This window comes from Palaemon carinicauda, unplaced genomic scaffold, assembly GCF_036898095.1.
Source record: "Palaemon carinicauda isolate YSFRI2023 unplaced genomic scaffold, ASM3689809v2 scaffold263, whole genome shotgun sequence".
NCBI lineage: Eukaryota > Metazoa > Arthropoda > Malacostraca > Decapoda > Palaemonidae > Palaemon > Palaemon carinicauda.
The window spans coordinates 126,596-146,258 of NW_027170278.1; the positions used below are offsets into that span (position 1 = coordinate 126,596).

The 19,663-nt window shown below is 41.0% G+C and overlaps 1 protein-coding gene across 5 annotated transcripts in view; it reads right to left on the minus strand.

The window, feature by feature from the left end:
- Positions 1-19,663, minus strand: part of LOC137636270 (serine-rich adhesin for platelets-like) — a 66,001-nt gene that overhangs the window by 18,402 nt on the left and 27,936 nt on the right. The window contains exon 1 of one of the 5 annotated variants that reach the window (XR_011043019.1): positions 1,217-1,299. The exons of 1 other annotated variant lie outside the window; for it this stretch is intronic. Coding sequence is in view for 1 of the 4 variants with exons in the window: in XM_068368697.1 (XP_068224798.1) it covers positions 7,655-9,262 (1,608 nt within the window). In the remaining 3 variants the exon portion in view is untranslated. Of the gene's footprint in view, positions 1-1,127; positions 1,300-7,140; positions 9,263-19,663 lie in introns of those variants that run through there. 3 more of the 5 variants (XR_011043018.1, XR_011043020.1, XM_068368697.1) reach the window with 3 other exon arrangements.

Below are 19,663 nucleotides of genomic sequence, written 5' to 3' on the forward strand. Positions count from 1 at the left end.
GCACACAATTGCCCAGACAAATTATTGCAAGCTTTTACTAAATTTTGATCAACTTGTACTTCGTAAATCTCTTTATTCCGTTAATAATAGTGACTCTCAACTGACACCCGATAATGAGACTTCAGTCTGGTCTAACCTTTCATACTCAAAGAGGCCAAAAACTTCTAAATTACCAAGAGTGGCTTAGAACAGCAGTATGAAATGCATTAAATTTGCATTGGTTATAGTCTAAAAGACTACTCTATTATACCACTTTCAATAAGTCACAATCGATATTGGATAAAATTATAGTTACAAAACGGAACAAGATTTTGAACAAAATCAATTTTTCCTCTGGTAAATAAAGTCCTTTCACTGAATTTGGCCTTCATTTCAACAGCAATTAACCTAAAACCCATTAGAATATCCAAGGATATTTTATAGAAATCTAATGGTTTTTGCTCAGCCGTACGCTCGCAAGAGAAAAACATGTGCTGGCAAGCAATACATGCTGAGCTGCGCACGCTAACCCCATTGATTATTATTTATGAGATAATTAAGTGTCATTTTCAGAGAAAACGGACATTTTTTTATAGGCAACACCTGTTTTATAGTACAAAAAGCTTTTTTTCGTCTGTCCATAACTATAATAAAAGGTAATTTTTATTATTATGCTGAGAACACGGACAATTTTTTATAGACAACACCTGTTTTAAAATACAAAAGCTTTTTTTCGTCTGTCCATAACTATAATAAAACTCTATTTGATTATTATGCTGAAAACAGACCTAGGATGATTTGGTATTGGAAAACGGTAAATTTAATTGTATTTCCAGATATATAAAGACATGACCTAACCTAAAGTAAACCCCATCGTAAACTCAGCTACGTCAACGTGTCCTTCCGGCTGCAAACCCCAGTAAACTCTCCTGGGATTAGTTGGTGGGTGCGTCCACTATTCTACAAACGACCTAAATCCTTTGAATTGTATACTATTAAAATAACTTTCTTTATAAATAACAATCAATTATGGTAAAATAACATATAAGAAAATATCCCACAGAATTTAATCAAAACTTTATAATACTTTTGCGTAAATTTGTTATGGTGCGGACTAGCCTACCTCGTGCGTTCAAAGTCTGCCTTACCTGGTAGGCTACCCATTGACCTGCATTGCCTACCTCCTGCATTCAGTCTGCCTTAGCTGGTAGGCTACCCATTGACCTGCATTGCCTACCTCGTGCATTCAAATACGCATTATTTACGCAATATTTGATAGAATCAGATTACGCAAACTTGAAACGGAACACATGTTCGATCACATTTGCCAGATGGGTCTAAAAATCCCTAAAACTCGTGATAAAAATTCCCCAAAACCACCAAAAAATCCCCATTTCAATACATCTTTTCTTCTATTATAGAAATTACTCACTATACTTCATGTAATTGTAGGTAAACTAATTGCAACAATATAAAGGTTTACTCATATGTGTTTCTTCATCAAAGAAATATTTACAGAATATCGTCAAGTCATCCGAAATCCCCAAATCTAAGGATAAATTCCTAAATATAGGGATAATTCTCCATATTTGGCACCAATGTTTGTTTACATTCACTTCAGTAGTACTTCATGTTAAGGGTCAAGGTGAGGTACAGCCTTTGCAACGGCGCCTCTAATAATCTTGCAATTTTAGTTTTAGGTTATTATTATTATTATTATTATTATTATTATTATCATTATTATTATTATTATTATTAGCTAAGCTACGACCCAAGCAGGAAAAAGTGAAAAATAGCCCAGTGAGGAAAGAAATAAAACACTACAAGAGAAGTAATGATCAATTAAAATTAAATGTGCTAGAATAAATCTCTAACATATAAACTATAAAAAATTTTAAAAAATAGGAGGAGAAATAAGATGGAATAGTGTGTCTGAGTGTACCCTCAAGCAAGAAAACTCTACTCCAAGACATTGGAAGACTATGGTACAGAGGCTATGGTACTACCCAAGACTAGGGAACAATGGTTTGATTTTGGAGTGTACTTCTCCTAGAAGAACTGCTTGTCTTAAAATAAAGAGGAAGAGAAGTAAGATAGAAGTGTGTCTGAGTGTACCCTCAAGCAAGAGAACTCTACTCCAAGACAGTGGCTATGCCACTTCCCAAGACTAGAGAACAATGGTTTGATTTTGGAGTGTACTTCTCCTAGAAGAACTGCTTGTCTTAAAATAAAGAGGAAGAGGAATAAGGTAGAATAGTGTGTCTGAATGTACCCTCAAGCAAGAGAACTCTACTCCAAGACAGTGGCTATGCTACTACCCAAGACTAGAGAACAATGGTTTGATTTTGGAGTGTACTTCTCCTAGAAGAACTGCTTGTCTTAAAATAAAGAGGAAGAGGAATAAGGTAGAATAGTGTGTCTGAATGTACCCTCAAGCAAGAGAACTCTACTCCAAGACAGTGGCTATGCCACTACCCAAGACTAGAGAACAATGGTTTGATTTTGGAGTGTACTTCTCCTAGAAGAGCTACTCGTCATAGATAAAGTCTCTCTTCTATCCTTACCAAGAGGAAAGTAGCCACTGAACAATGATGGTGATGTAGTTAACCCCTTGGGCGAAGAAGAATTGTTTGGTAATCTTCCTGTTGTCATGTGTATGAGGACAGAGGACAATAGAGAAGGGATAGGCCAAACTATTCAGTGTATGTGTAGGTAAAGGGAAAAAAAAAACTGTAAAAAGATATAATCTTTGGCCCCATCATTCAATTAGTTCATTATGCATGTTGCATAACATTTTTCATAATTCTGACCATCCTTTACATTCAGATCTTCCTGGACAGTTCCATCCTGTTCGTAATACTAGGCATGCGGTTAATTCTAATAGTCATGGCTTCTCCATCGTGAGGCTCAATGCTACAGTATTCTATAAGTTTTATTCCAGCTGTGACCAAGTTGTGGAATGATCTTTTTAATCGAGTAGTTGAATCAGCAGAACTTCAAAACTTCAAACTTGCAGCAAATGTTTTTATGTTGAACAGGCTGACGTAAGTCTTTTTATAGTTAATATATGACATATGTTTTGATATTGTTACTGTTTTTAAAATAATTTATTCCTAATTTTATCCCATCGTTTATTTACTTCCTTATTTCCTTTCCTCACTAGGCTATTTTTCCCCCATTAGACTCATTGGGCTTATAACATCTTGCTTTCCCAACTAGGGTTGTAGCTTGGCTAATAATAATAATAATAAAAATAATGATAATAATAATAATACTGTCCGGCCCTTGGCCAAGGTCTGGCCAGTCACAGGACCCAATATCACAACATTAACATTTCTTTCTTTTCTATATTCCATTCACTAAATATAAATTATCCTAATATTTTCTTTAAGTCTTCTTCGTAAATTTATTGTAGTTCATTTAATAATTTTCTTTCTTTTCTATGTTCATGGCAAATAATACAAATTTCTTTAAATTATCTTCACTATTTTCTTAAAATAAAAGTTTACACTCCCCTTGTGTCTTTATAATGTACAGTTTTCATGTATTTGTTCTTGCTTTAAAGATTACTAAATTATTGATGCTAATATAGTCATATAATTATTCTTTAATTCTTTTCTTCCACTTTCCCACTTTCTATATAATTCTAAATTAACTTTACCCTCTAAATTTTATTTCCAATTTTCAGTGTCCCACTTTGTTTTTCTTCCTCCTCCTATTTTATTTTTGTCATTGTCATTCTTCGTATTCCTTATAACCAGGTTTAATTCCTGCAGGTACTTTGTTGGTTATTTCCACCACTTTCCTCCTTTTCTTGTAGTCCGGGTGATCTTTTTCAGAATATAATTTTTCCCATTCAGGGTACTACACATGTACTGGAACTTACCATCTATCACCTTTGTTTGCATGGAAGATGCCCATATGTCTCTCCTTAATGTATTTGCTATATAGTGTCACACTTGAAAGGGATTTTGACATAGGAAAAATCTATTTTTGGGCGAGATGGCCATGTTGACCTGATGGAAGTTCCCTTTGGCTGCTTCCTACTGTATAATATTTTTACACATGATATTGCAAGAGGAGTACCGTTAGGTATCAAGGGGTTCCAACCCCGTCCTTGGACCTCTCTCCCTTTGAGGCTTCCTACCGAGGCATAGGTGATTCTCTGGCACACTTCCATCAGGACGGCACGGCTCGAGCCTAAAAAACCGATTTTGACGTAGGAAAAATCTATTTTTGGGTGAGATAGCCACATCGTCCTAATGCCCCACCCGTTACGTTGCCCCTCCGCGATGCCTCTTCTCACGGTAGTTGTACTGCTGTGTGGAATGAGTTTATCGGGGACGAGTGGTACTATGAAGGGAGAGGATATGTAACAGCTCTTCACCTTAGATTCCTAGACTGGGTTAAGTCTGTTTGGGGTGCAGATATCTATGGTTATCTAATGATACGTCCCTGATTATACACATCTTAGGATAGCCGTTCCGGGGGTTAGAACCCTGTGATACCCGAGGGTAATTCTCTTGTAATATCACTCATAGAAATATCATACGGTAGGAAGCTGCCTAAAGGAACCACTGAATATTGTTAAATCTTCAAAAGGTGCAGGATTTGCAGTTAGACCCCATTAAAATACCAATTTTTCTTCCCTTATAATTCTTATGTTTTCACAGCAATATGATAAGCCATTTTTTCCTTTCCGTAAATTATATGCAATGGTGAAAAGTTTAAATATTTTGGATTACTGCTCATTTAGTACATGTCTGAGGCCTTTGTCCTGCAGTGAACCAGAAATGGCTGCATTGGTTGTTAAGGAAATGAAGAGGGTAATGAGGCGTTCAGAAGTGTGCCTACAATAACCAGTCCGGGTCGCATGTAGAGTTGGACACAGGGCACTGGAATTCCTGGTTCACCTCACTGACTAAGTACACTCTGTCACACCTTAACTGTGCGGGCATGTTCTGTTGTTAAGTCCCACCCACTTCCTCGGCCATCTATACCTACACCATCTGTTTGGTTACTTACCGCATTTTAAGGGGTATGACAGGACAGGAATAACTGGGTCCCACTGTACATATTCAGATTAGCAATTTTGTATAATTTCTAAGTCATTATCATTGATAAATATAAATTTATAAGGAATGAATTGGACAAAGAAATCAAAACAAATCACGTTAGACTACAATTCATTACGTTCCAGGATATATTTAATCAACGGTCCACATAACTCAACACCTTTATGTAAACCTCCAGTGATCAGCGAAGCTCCAAACACTTAAAATTACTCTCATTTCTCTGAAGCGGGAGCTAAAAATTACACACTGTAAAGAATAAATACTCAACTTTCCAGAGGCAGAAGCAGTTGGAGATTGCACGATAAATCCTCATATATCGAACACAAACGTTACAGTAACAGGGAAAACCACCATGCGAAACTGCTACGAAAATAGGAATAAGCGCCATCTAGATACTCAATTACAATAGAAGTCTGTGGAGAAACCTTGGGAAGGCCTACATCCAACAAAGGACTTTTGAAGGTTGAAATGATGATGATGAGATACTCAATAGTAGTACGGGAGGAAGGGTAACCTTGATAACGGCTCCCCTTCTATTTTTGCCACTTTTCCCCCCTCGAAGCTTAAACGCTATTCGGGGTGAAGATTGTTATGTGTCGTATCAAGATATACGTCCCCTGATATCATGCGATATCCTTAAGAAATATTCTAAGGATATTCGCGCCAGGAGTTAGAATTCTGGAGACCTAAAGGTTAATTCTCTGGGAATATCCCTTAGAAAGCTACCAATAGGAACCTTCCATCAAGACGACATGGCTATCTCACCCAAAAATAGATTTTTTTCATCGCTCAAAATCCGTTTATTACGATAAATCTTTTGGGTCACCCCTGGAAGTGATAGGTAAGGCTGTTGTTTAATCTTTATTATGATAAATCTTTTGGGTCACCCCTGGAAGTTCTAGGTAAGGCTGTTTAATCTTTATTATGATAAATCTTTTGGGTCACCCCTGGAAGTTCTAGGTAAGGCTGTTTAATCTTTATTATGATAAATCTTTTGGGTCACCCCTGGAAGTGCTAGGTAAGGCCGTTGTTTACCAATACATAAAACTGAACTGGATCTACTAACAGATATAATGTAAATCTATATAAATACATTACAGTAGTTCAAAGGCCGACGCACTTTGCCTCAGGTTGCTTTACAATTCACCTTGCGTCTAAAAGCCTTAAGATAATCAAACAGGCCTGGAACTACGCGGTGACGTTGTCGTTCACACACACACACATCACAAACCTGAAAAGGAAACTTACTAAATTTCTATACCCAAATATATACATAAACAAAGAATGTTTATATATATATTAAGTATAAGAAAAAGTAAGTAATAAGTAAAGACAAAACATTAATGGCTGCCAAGCGAGGGTGAGAGCAGACACATCTGCCCATCACCCGAGCCAAAAGCGAAGTGAATCAGTTCACCGGTGTGTGAGGGGGGAGGGGTAGCTAACTACCCCTCCCCTACCCCCTCGCTAACTAGCGAGGGGTAGTTAACCCTCGTTAAAAGTCTAATGGCTCGCCATTTCAGCTACGCCGAAAGTAATACCCCATGTAAATAGCGTGGTTTGTATTTCGGTTACGGAACAAACTATATTTATATGGCATTTTCTGAGCACTTTATCATAATTCATTATGTCCTGAGCTTACTAACTGAACTGGTTCCAAGAAGCTGCTTGTTAAGTAGAATTTTGTTTTCCAGCTGTAAATGTCAACAAATAGTCGGGTTTCAAATGAAATAGATATTATAAATATTATTTTGCTTTTTGTATAAAATGATACAATATTGTTAAATCACAGTATTTCTTGAGAACCTTCTGTATTATGTGGATGAGTATAAAAATAATTTTATTCCTATATAGAAAGAAACAACAATAATAAGAAGGGGACATCTATTAATGTATAAATGAGCGATGCTGAATCTTGCAAAATTAACTGATTTCATCTTGGGAGTCAAAAAAAAGTCTTTTTATTATTTAGGTGTCCATTAGTTTAAAGATAACAGAAAACTTTCTTATAACAAATGTGGTAGATATGAACTAAAAGCAACTAACATTTTCTTTTTCATGTTAAGATTCAAAATAAAACAACAAGCAACGTTTATATTTATTTACCTCTTGGAGGGATAAAGACAATGTTAGCCCAATGCAATTTCTAAGGCAAAAAATCTTTTTCCTATTCAACAGTGTTCACCAAGTTGATTTTCATTTTCGTAGTCCTGAAGAGACAGTATTCTTTAACCTTTGGCACAGTATTACGAGAAGGTGTACGCATATTTGTGGCAATTTTGGCACTGCTGTCCATTCACTTGTTAAGCGTACTTCTGGCAAATATAGGATTTGGACAATAACTGGTAACTTAATAAATGCAAACTAAAAGACAACTTCATAAAACGCAAACAAAAAACCAAATTAATTTTCCATATATTCTGTAGCACCAAAACTCCTAATCTTACCCTCATCATCACTTCATTCTTGACCTATTTATATGCAGTCATAAAACTACTGCTTATAGAATCGTTAGCAGTATAAAAAGTCATCTCATTTTCTTCCTCTTCATTCCCCGTAGCGACCTCCGGTTCGTCGACATCAGTAAGACCAGCGACGTCTCAATCTGTATCCTCCTGCATTTGTTCAGGGTTTTCCTGATCTGAGGATTCATCCGAGGTTTCTGTAAGATTTGCTTCGCTCCTGTTAAAAGAGTTCAAGCTTCCCTGATGTTTTGCAGACTTCATTTTCTTTAGCTTTTCTTTCAAACCTCCCAGGACAGATTCTACTCTCGATATGAGACCCTCTAGTTTTTCTTCCTCCTCATTACGACCTTGGGGAAGGTTTTCTACTCTGGTATACTCGGCAGCACAATCCCCGGTATACCTACCAAAGTTGAGTGGGTGATAATTAAAATCATCCACGACCGTTTTTCTTGAGTTCACCGTTATTTCAAACGACTTGCAAGCAGCGCCAGGGATCTGCAAAAACTTTTCTCTGTCAAAGTTTCTCACATTCTCTCTCAAAACATTCAAATTAGCGACAGCCTCAGATTCCTCACTGGTATCCGAGTCTCCCGTATGTACTCCCTGTATATTCAAGGGATGAAAGGGAGCAAAAGGAGGCATCGGATACTCTTTACCATTGATGGTCAGCATTGGTGAACGCACATTTCTGGTTTCAAACTCGTTTTCTACGGGGACACGCTGAGAAACGGACTCATCGGAGGTGCCAAAACTATCTTCGATGTTCGTTTCCGCAGGAGAATGAAGCCTTAAATTTCCATGAGAATCATCATCTGTCTTTTTGCAAGTCTTGTCAACTCCATGAGAATAATTGGTTGGCGATTTATCTTTTCTTTGTAGACGTCTGTCCTTTCCTGAACGTAATGCCATCTTTCTACTACTGACAGACCTTGCTTTGTTTACTGCGGAACTTTCGTTGTCACATTTCACACTCAAGTCAAGTTTGCTCTCTCCATCTGAACGTAATGTCATCTTTCTACTACTGACAGACCTTGCTTTGTTTACTGTGGAACTTTCGTTGTCACATTTCACACTCAAGTCAAGTTTGCTCTCTCCATCTGAACGTAATGTCATCTTTCTACTACTGACAGACCTTGCTTTGTTTACTGTGGAACTTTCGTTGTCACATTTCACACTCAAGTCAAGTTTGCTCTCTCCATCTGAACGTAATGTCATCTTTCTACTACTGACAGACCTTGCTTTGTTTACTGTGGAACTTTTGTTGTCACATTTCACACTCAAGTCAAGTTTGCTCTCTCCATTTGGCCATTCCACTCCGCTAACATACACATAGTTTTGCTTAATGACCACTTTGGGAAATTCACTCTCTTCTTTGCTTGTATCCGGAAAACTAACTCCAACACTAGTCTTCGGCCTACATCCCAATGATGAACTTCTACTGCGGGACCTAGTGACTCTGGGGGAGGGAGGAGTGTGTGCAGGCCCTCTGCCCTTCATGTTCTCAGCCCAAAGAAAATCTGGGGTAGATGAACTTTCTGAAAGAATTGTCTTCGCAGCATTGCTGTCGTCGATGGTAGTCGAAGAAGGCAGTCTCTTCAGCGTCAAAGATCGAACGACCGCCTCGACAGACTCTCTCGTGAACTTTGCCTTTCCGTCGACGTTGCGTAGACTTTTGATGAGCACGCTATAGGCTCCCACTCCATGTTTCAGGAGGCGGCGGCAGTGATCTTGATCCATAGCAAGCTGCAATTGAATATAATATGAGTAGTGTTTCATATACATTGTCAATCTTAACAACTAAATGATTGAATTCTGTTAACCCTTTTACCTCCAATGGACGTATTAGTATGTTTCACAAAACTCATCCCTTAACCCCCATGGACGTACCGGTACGTCCTTGCAAAAAATGGCCATTTACATTTTTTTGCTTTTTTTGATAACTTTATGAGAAACTTCAGGCATTTTCCAAAATAATGAGACCAACCTGACCTCTCTATGACGAAAATTAAGGCTGTCAGCGCAATTTAAGAAAAATATATTGCAAAACGTGCTTGAAAAAGAAAAACCCCCAGGGGGTTAAGGGTTGGAAGGTTCCAAATAGCGTTGGGGGTAAAAGGGTTAAACGGATAATATTTTACAAGGAAGACCGACTGAAAAGTAGTCACAAAACAGAATTAACTAACGTTAGACAATGCAAACAGTTCGAAACTTTAAACTTTGAAGGGGGTAAAATAGAAATCGCCTAAAGTCACACATATTCAACTTAGAACTTACTTAATTCCATCATTCCTTGTGATTTTATTTGTCATGAAAGTTAATTTTGATCTAATTTTTGAACACTGTTGATGCAGCGGACTGGAATTAAATTTCTTTGTAAATACTTAAAAGCTTATATACATTTTCTTATTCCTTTTGCACAAGGATAAAATTACAGAATTTCCTTTATACATCATACATATACCAAGGCACTTCCCCAAGTTTTGGGGGGTAGCCGACATCAACAAGTGTAACAAAAACAAAAAAGGGGACCTATACTCTCTACGTTCCTCCCAGTTCCTCAGGGCTCCAATAAGGAAAGCATTGATGTACGTAAAAAAATTAGGAAATGAAGAAAATAAAAATGTTTACAAATAATAAAACAATGAAGGTAGCAAGGTAAAAACAAACATGAAATAGATGAACTAAGAATTGACATGAAAATGAACTTACTAAGAAAAGTTTGTTGGGAATATCATTGCAAATTTTGGTCATGGACACTAGAAGACTTCAAGAATTAACTGCATGTACACTATTACATGGTTAATGGTGATAGTATAGAAGAATAAAAGAATTAAAACATATCATTAAGAGACAAGGCAAGATTACTTGAAAAGTCTCAATATATATGACAATGTCTTCGAAAATTGTATTTTTCCTAACATACAAACCACGAACTACTCTCTCTTGGGTTATCTGGGGGCTTCAGCTCTCCCACGACCAGAAATCCCCCCCCCCCCCCCCACACACACACACAAATCTGCCAACCACCCTTCCAGTACAACCTCCTCTATTGACCCACAATGCACCTAGAAGGACCTCTCAGGATCACGCATACCCAGGACAGCTTAACCCTTTTACCCCCGGGCTCTTTGGAAATTTCCAACCCTTAACCCTCAAGGGGTTATTTTTTCCCCCGCACATTTTGCAGTATATTTTTTTTAAATTGCTCTAACAGCCTTAATTTTTGTCATAGAGAGGTCAGGTTGGTCTCATTCTCTTGGAAAATGCCTGAATTTTTTTCAAAAAATTATCAAAAATATGAAAAAAAAAATTTTATAGCATTTTTTTTGCAAGGACGTACCGGTACGTCCATGGGGGTAAAGGGATGAGTTTTGTGAAACATACCAGTACGTCCTTTGAGGTAAAAGGGTTAACTAACCCCATTCCAGTCTGAAGAAAACTACCGATCTCGACTCCTACCGAGAGGGGTTTCAGCGAGGAAGGCAGGATGGGTAGTAAACCGAGAGTAGTTCGTGGTAGGTTAGGAAAAGTACAATTTTCAAAGAAATAGTCATTTGTTCCAACACGACACTTACCACGAACTACTCTCTCTTAGGAGACTCAGACTTAGGAGGAGGGGAAATGGACCCAGGTAGGAGAGGTGCACCTGGAGGTCGAGGAGAGGGGGCGGGCCTGTCGGGAAAATCACTCTTACAACAATACCAGAGCACCACAGATAAGACAATGGAACAATCACCCAGCCAACGTCTTCTTTATCCAACGGTAGCTGCCCGATAAACATGGGGGGGGTGTCTTGAACCCCCCCCCCCCATGTTTATAGATTTGAGACACTCTACTGCTCCCCGTTCGGCATAAAGTAGGTAATGTATAGAAACTGTTAAATCCCTTCCCGAGACCTGAGAGAATCTTTGCCATGTTCAATTGCTACTCGGTATCAAAATTTACAGTCGCATATCCACGAGAGCAACTTCGTGCAGTGAGATATTTTGAAGCGTCCTACGCTTTGGGACTTCTAAAAGATGGTAAAAGCTTCCATTTACACAGAGCAGAGAAATGTTTTTTTCATTGAAATGTAGATACCGTAGTTGAAACAAAAACACGAAAGTAATAAGCTGCTTGAATAAAAGGAGAAACAAACAGTTATCCAAATATCAAATGAACTACGAGTAATGTCGTTAACAGGTAGATATTTGCAATACCATACCACAGACCCCTGACCTTTTTCCTGCACTGGACGACTGACCTATTTGTATAGGACTGAACTACATAGAAACTGAGTCTCTACTAGGGGAATGGCCTTCTATCATCATTATTATTATTACTTGCTAAGCTACAACCCTAGTTGGAAAAGCAGGATGCTATAAGCCGAGGGGCCCCAACAGGGAAAATAGCTCAAGGAATGGGAACAAGGAAAAATTAAATATTCTAAGAACAGCAACATTTAAAAAAATATTTCAATATAAATTATAAAAAACTTTAACAAAACAAGAGAAAGAGAAATTGAGATAGAATAGTGTGCCCCAGTGTATCCTCAAGCAAGAGAACTCTAATCCAAGACAGTAGAAGACCATGGTGCAGAGGCTATAGCATTACCCATGACTAGAAAACAATGGTTTGATTTTGGAGTGTCCTCCTAGAAGAACTGCTTACCATAGCTAGAGTCTCTTCTACCTTTAACAAGACGAAAGTAACCACTGAACAAATACAGTGCAGTAGTTAACCCCTAGGGTGAAGGGGAATTGTTTGGTAATCTCAGTGTTGTCAGGTGTACGAGGACAGAGGAGAATATGTAAAGAATAGGCCAGACTATTCGGTGTATGTGTTGGCAAGGGAAAGTGAACCGTAACCAGAGAGGAGGATTCAATGTAGTACTGTCTGGCCAGTTAAAGGGCCCCATAACTCTCTAGCGGTAGTACCTCAACGGGTGGCTGGTGCCCTGGCCATTCTACTACTGACCATCAACTAGGATACTGACCTGCCAAGGAATTGAGAAATGAAGAGGTACCGTATTTCCCGCGGCACGAGACACAACAAGTGGTAGGATGCACCCTATATTCATCCAAGTAATTTTTGGAAAATAAGAAATTGAGTATTTCCCAACCTATCGTAGCAGCAATGCCTAGTCAGCGATTTTCGTGTGGTTTTCCGTCTAGCACGGTAAATTTTTATATTTTGCTACATATTCATATTAAAAAAAACCCACCAAACTAGTCTTAGCCGATACCACAGTAACAATGTTTCCAAGTGTTTGTTCATATAAAAGCAGTGTTGCCAAATGATCGTGATGAAATTTCGGCGGAGAAGTAAAATTCCAGCAATATTTCCTTAATTCCTCATGTACACATTTCAAACTATATTAACTATTGATCAAATAAAGAATAATCTAGAATTTCACAAGGCAAAGACAGTAGAGGGAAGACAGGAAAGCCTACCTATAAAAAAAAACCTCTGTGCCTGATCAGCGCCATCTATTGCCGACACACTGAACTAACTGGCTAAAAAGCTGTACAGGATTCGGTATTTCAGAGGGTTCATAAATTATGTTACCATAACAGTTACCCAATAATTGGTCTATTATTATTCATCTAGTGATTTTCCATATATTTGTATTAAATCATGTTGATCATTAGACTACCTATATTCTTTTTTCAAATTTATTTAGTTTGTTGCCTGTTCATTTACTTTCTCATTATTATTATTACTTGCTACAACCCTAGTTGGAAAAGCAGGATGCTATAAGCCCAGGGGCTCCAACAGGGAAAACAGCCCAGTGAGGAAAGGAAAAAGGGAAAAAATGATATTTTCATAATAAAATAAATTTTTGAATATACTTACCCGCTGGTTATATAAAAGAGCTGAAGTCCCTGACGCCAGGGCAGAAAATTCAAATCTCGCGCTATCGAAGATACGCCAGGTGTACCAACCGCACCCTAGCGGTAGAACAGGTGGAACTACACACCAACTCCAGTTCTTCCATGCCTCATAGCCATACCATAGGTAGTCTCTAGAGGGGAGGAGGGAGGGTGTTAAATTTATATAACCAGCGGGTAAGTATATTCAAAAATTTATTTTATTATGAAAATATCATTTTTAAATATAAAACTTACCCGCTGGTTATATAAAAGAGCTGATTGACACCCCTTGGTGGCGGGTCAGAGACAGCTACATACAGAAAATTCACTTAAGGGTTACATACAATAAACTTAAGCAGTTCTCACCTGATAAGGAAGCTGACAGCAATGATACTCTGCCTCATTTCGTCCGCTATCCTTAAGAGATCCAGTAATCCACTCGGGCTGAAAATCTCTAGGAGCTGTCAAACGGTACAAACACCTATAACATGACAGGACCTCAACCAATACCCTTGTTCCGGGTGCACTCAAGGAACAAATTGACCACCTAGCCAAATCAAAGAATGCGGAAGACTGACGCCCAATCTCCACAAACAACCATAACAAACGAGTTCCAAGAGATAGAAAAGGGGTATTAGGAAAAAAGGGAACGTAGTGGTAGATCATTCACCTACTATCGCATTAGCAGCTATAAAAGGACCCAACGTAAAAAGGTCCTCATAGCGAGTCTGAACATTCTTCAAATAATGGGATGCAAAAACAGACTTACTTCTCCAAAATGTTGTATCCATCAGACTTTGCAGAGAACGGTTCTGTTTAAAGGCCACTGAAGTCGCTACCGCTCTGACTTCATGTGTCTTGACTTTGAGGAGCCTCTGATCCGACTCATCACACTGAGCATGAGCTTCTCGAATCAACAATCTAACGAAAAAAGACAAGGCATTCTTGGACATGGGCATCGAGGGTTTCCGAACTGCACACCACAGAGCGTCTGAGTTACCTCTCAGATTCTTAGTTCTGTCCACATAACACCTTAGAGCTCTAACTGGACAGAGAACCCTTTCCAATTCATCGCCAGCCAAATCAGAAAGGTTAGAAATCTCGAAGGATTTGGGCCATGGTCGAGAAGGGTTTTCGTTCTTGGCCAGAAACCCCAGTTGTAAAGAACAAATGGCTTTCCCATTCCGAAAACCAATGTTCTTGCTTAAAGCGTGAACTTCACTAACTCTTTTCGCAGTGGCGAGGGTAACTAGAAAAAGGGTTTTCAAGGTTAAGTCCTTAAATGAAGCCGAGTGTAAAGGCTCAAATCTGTCACTCATGAGAAATTTAAGGACAACATCCAAATTCCAGGCGATGGGAGCCGTTTGAATCTTCTTGGTCGTATCAAAAGACCTAAGTAAATCTCGTAGATCCTTATTATCAGAAAGGTCTAGGTTCCTGTGTCGAAAAACCGTTGCCAACATACTCCTGTAACCTTTAATAGTCGATGACGAGAAGTTATGCTTAGTTTTAAGGTCCAAGAAAAAATCTGCTATTTGGGAAAGCGATGTACTGGAAGAGGAAATCGCGTTAGTTCTACACCATTCCCTGAACAACTCCCACTTGGACTGATACACCTTGATGGTTGAAGACCTTCTTGCCCTTGCAATTGCCTTGGCTGCCTTCTTCGAAAATCCTCTAGCTCTAGCGAGTTTTTCGATAGTCTGAAGGCAGTCAGACGTAGAGCTCGGAGGTTTTGATGATTTCGGGCCAAGTGAGGTTGTCTGAGAAGATCGGGTCTCATGGGAAGGCTTCTCGGGACATCCACCATCCATTCCAGTACCTCTGGAAACCAGCTCCTTGACGGCCAGAACGGAGCTATCAGTGTCATTCTGGTCTCCTCGTGTGAAACGAACTTCTGAATCACTTTGTAAAGGATCTTGAACGGAGGAAAAGCATAAACCTCCATGTGTGACCAGTTCATCAGAAAAAAGTCTATGTGTAAAGCTTCGGGGTCTGGAACCGGAGAGCAGTAACACTCTAGTCGTTTGGTCTTCGCGGTGGCAAAGAGATCCACGAGAGGTCGACCCCATAACCGCCACAGACTCTTGCAGATGTCCGGGTGCAGAATCCATTCTGTGGAGAGAACCTGACCTTTCCTGCTGAGTCTGTCTGCGCTCACATTGTTGACCCCCTGGATGAACCGCGTCAAAAGAGTCACCATCCTTTCCTCCGCCCAGATGAGGAGCAGTCTTGCAATCTCGAACAGAGGCCAAGAGTGGGTCCCGCCTTGTTTCGCAATATAGGCCAGAGCTGTCGTGCTGTCCGAATTGACTTGGACTACCTTGCCCCTGATCTGCTTTTCGAAGCCGATGAGAGCCAGATGAATAGCTAAAAGCTCTTTTTGATTGATGTGGAGAGAGGTTTGCTCCACCGTCCAAGTCCCCGAAAGTTCCTGCTTCTCTAGAGTGGCTCCCCACCCCGAGTTGGAGGCGTCGCAACACAACACGAGGTTTGGGTTCCTCTGAAGTAAAGACAAGCCTTCTTTCAGTCTGGGCTCCTTGTTCCACCATTGAAGATGAGACTTGATGGAAGTCGAGATGGGAATGCAATCCCTGTCGAGGCTGTCCCCTTTCTTCCAATGGCGGTTGAGATGAAACTGAAGAGGACGCAAGAACAACTTCCCCAGGGTCACGAACTTCTCTAACGACGAGAGAGTCCCCAGAAGACTCATCCAATCTCTGACGGAGCAAAGATCTCTCTTCAGGAACGTTTGTACTTTTAGGAGGGCTGCTTGGATTCTCACCGACGACGGAAAAGCCCGAAAACTCCGACTGTGAATCTCCATCCCCAAATAAAGAATCTCCTGGGATGGAATGAGTTGTGATTTTTTCGAGCTCACCAGGAGACCCAGTTCTCTGGAGAGATCCAAAGTCATCTTGAGGTCCTTCAAACAACCATCGGCTGAGGAGGCTCTTATCAGCCAATCGTCCAGATACAGAGAGGCCCTGATTCCCCTCGAATGCAGCATGCTTGCCACGTTCAGCATGATCTTGGTGAACAATAGAGGAGCCGTGCAGAGTCCGAAACAAAGAGCCCTGAACTGGAAGACCTTGTTTCCGTCCATGAACCTCAGATAACGTCTGCAGCTGGGATGAATCGGAAGGTGGAAATAGGCATCCTGAAGATCTAAAGAGACCATCCAATCGTCCTTCCTCACAGCTGCCAGAACTGTTTTCTGAGTCTCCATAGTGAACGTCGAGTTTTGGACGTAACCATTGAGCACACTTACGTCCAGAACCGGTCTCCACCCCCCGGAACTCTTGGGTACTAGAAAAAGGCGGTTGTAAAACCCCGGAGACGTAACATCCTGCACTTCCTCTATTGCTTGTTTCTCTAATAAAAGAGACGTCTGTAGAAGCATGGCTTGTTTCTTGGGACCCTCTCTGTATTTGGGCGAAAGATCCACTGGATCTGTGACTAAAGGAGGATTGGTCAGGAAGGGGATCTTGTAGCCTTCCTTTAACACCTGGACGGACCAGGGGTCCGCTCCATTCCTCTCCCAAGCCTCCCAAAAGTGAGTCAACCTGGCCCCCACTGCTGTCTGAAGGAGAGAGCAGTCAGACTTTACCTCGGCCGGACTTGCCCCCTCTGCCTCTAGGTTTCCTTCCTTCTGGTTTAAAAGAGCCTCTTCCAGAGGGCTTCCCACGAAAGGACTGAGGTCGAAACCCAGAAGAAGATTCCTTAGGTTTACGAGAGGAGAATGACGGAGGCAAAACTTTCCTAGTCGAATGAGTGACTAAGTCATGTGTGGCCTTCTGCGTGAGAACAGTAGCCACCTCGCCTACCAATTCCTGCGGAAATAAGGTATTAGACAAAGGTGCGAAAAGAAGGCCCGTTTTCTGGTAGGGAGACACTCCTGCAGAGAGAAAAGAGCACATCGTGGCCCTTTTCTTGAGAATTCCAGCTGTAAACAAGGCAGCAAGTTCGTTGGAGCCATCCCTCACACCTTTGTCCAAGCAGGACATCAAATGAACCAAACCACTAGTGTCCGTTTCCGTCATATCAGAGACTCTCTTACTCAAAGCCCCCAAAGCCCAGTCCAAGAAATTAAAAACTTCGAAGGCCCTGAACAGACCTTTAAGCAAATGGTCGAACTCTGGAATGGACCACCAAATCTTCGTTTTCCTTAAGGCAAGACGACGAGAAGCATCTACCAAACTTGAAAAATCCCCTTGGGCAGACGAAGGAAAACTCAAGCCCAACACTTCACCAGTCTCGTACCACACACTAGATTTAGAGGCTAACCTAGCGGAAGGAAAGGCAAAGGCCGTCTTGCCAAAAGATTTCTTGGAGTCCAACCAAGAACGCATTAATTTCAAGGCCTGCTTAGAGGATCGAGAAAGAACCATCTTGGTATAAACTGGAACCTTGGTAGCTTTACCTAAGATGAATTCAGAAGGCGGAGAACGAGGGGCCACAGGGGTAAATGAATCCGGGAAAATTCCAGTCAGAATAAGCATAAACTTGCGAAGATCCACAGCATGCTGATAATGCTTCTCCTCCTCATTCTCAAAGACTTCCTCAATAGGATCATCCTCATCCGACTTTTCCTCAGGCTCGTCTTCTGGCAGTGCAGCAACAGCCGCAGCCTAAACCGAAGGAACAATGTCTGGATGGGACTGCCTGTCAAGGCCAACATCTGCGTTAATCTGATGGGGAGAAGTAGAAGTAGATTGATGCGAAACACGGACGTGTAGACGATCATCCTCAACCAACAACTGCCTAGATCGCTTCGAATCTGACTGCTGTTGAACAGAAGAACGCTTGAAATCAGAAGGTAACTGTCGAAGATCGCCGAGAGGTCGCGTAAAGTCCAAAGACTGTTGACGCGAACGATCAAAGTAGTCAGGATGTCGACGCTGCGAATCAATGTTTTGACGCGAAGCGTCCAAAAGTTGTTGACGCGGACGATCCACTACTTCAAATCGTTGACGCGTCTCGTCCACTTGTCGACGCCGATGTTCTTCCCCGCGACCAGAATACGAAAACTGGTCAACCAAAACTCTCTGACGCAACTCATCAAAATCAACCTGGCGTTGAACACTATGACTGGGAGACCGCCTAAGTGATAACTCGTCAAGACCAGATACCATCGAACGTTTGTGCGATAACTGGTCTGACATCGAACGCCCAGACATAACGCCAACACCTGGTTGATAAGAATCCATCAACGACGAGAGTTGTTCCTTCATAGACATAAGCGCAGACCATTTCGGGTCAACAGAACTCCTAGAAGGAAGATTCGCACCAACGTCACGACGCATTTTGGGGGAAGAAAGCCAATCCGATGGAAGAGGGGGTGCATGAATAGTAACAAGGTCCGAATCGGAAGGAATCATATCCACACGAACACGGTGATCTGAACGTTTGGCCGGAGTGCAAGCGCTGGGAGAACGGAAACGTTCCGGTGAACCCCACGAACTACATCCTGGACGCACAGGCGATTCCCGACGCTGTGAAACATCATGCGTCCGTTTAAGCGGTCTTGACGCTCGACGCCAGATCTCACTCCCCGACCCTTCATCGGAAGACGGGGATAACGCATGAACCTCACCTTTCCTACGATGAGGGTGAACGACCTGAGCTACGGCAACAGGAACGTTCGAGGGGACATCTGCACGATTGATGACGCTTCTCGTTCCCTTAGGCCGTTCGACATTACTTCTCCCATGGGTTCGAGAGCTCGAAAGAGGTCTTAGGCTAGGTGAACGACAAGATCGTGCCGACGCACCCTCCGCAACACTAAACACATTATCAACACTTGTCACAACACCGAGAGTCACGATTCTTCGGTACCACATCAGACACTGAAACACTTTCCACAGTTCCGATAGGGTCACGGTTTTTCAATACCTTTAACTCGGAAAAGATAGTATTTCTATCGGCTGCTAAGGACTCAACTTTCTCACCAAGAGACAAAATAGCAGTAAACATGTCTTTCATAGTAGGTTCCTGATCTACCACCACAGGAGAAGGAACAGGATTAGGAACAGGTAAATTAGGTAAGGCTCTATCCACAGATCGGGAAGAACTACGCCTAACTCTATCTCTCTCTAGTCTCCTAACATAACGATCGAAAGTAACAAAATCATCATCAGTTAAGGAAAGACACTCATTACACCTATCATCTAATGAACAAAATTTACCCCTACATTTTACACAAATAGAATGAGGATCAATAGATCCTTTAGGAAGTCGGGTACGACAACCCTCACTAACACACCTACGCTGAGCAGGGGAGGAGTCGGCC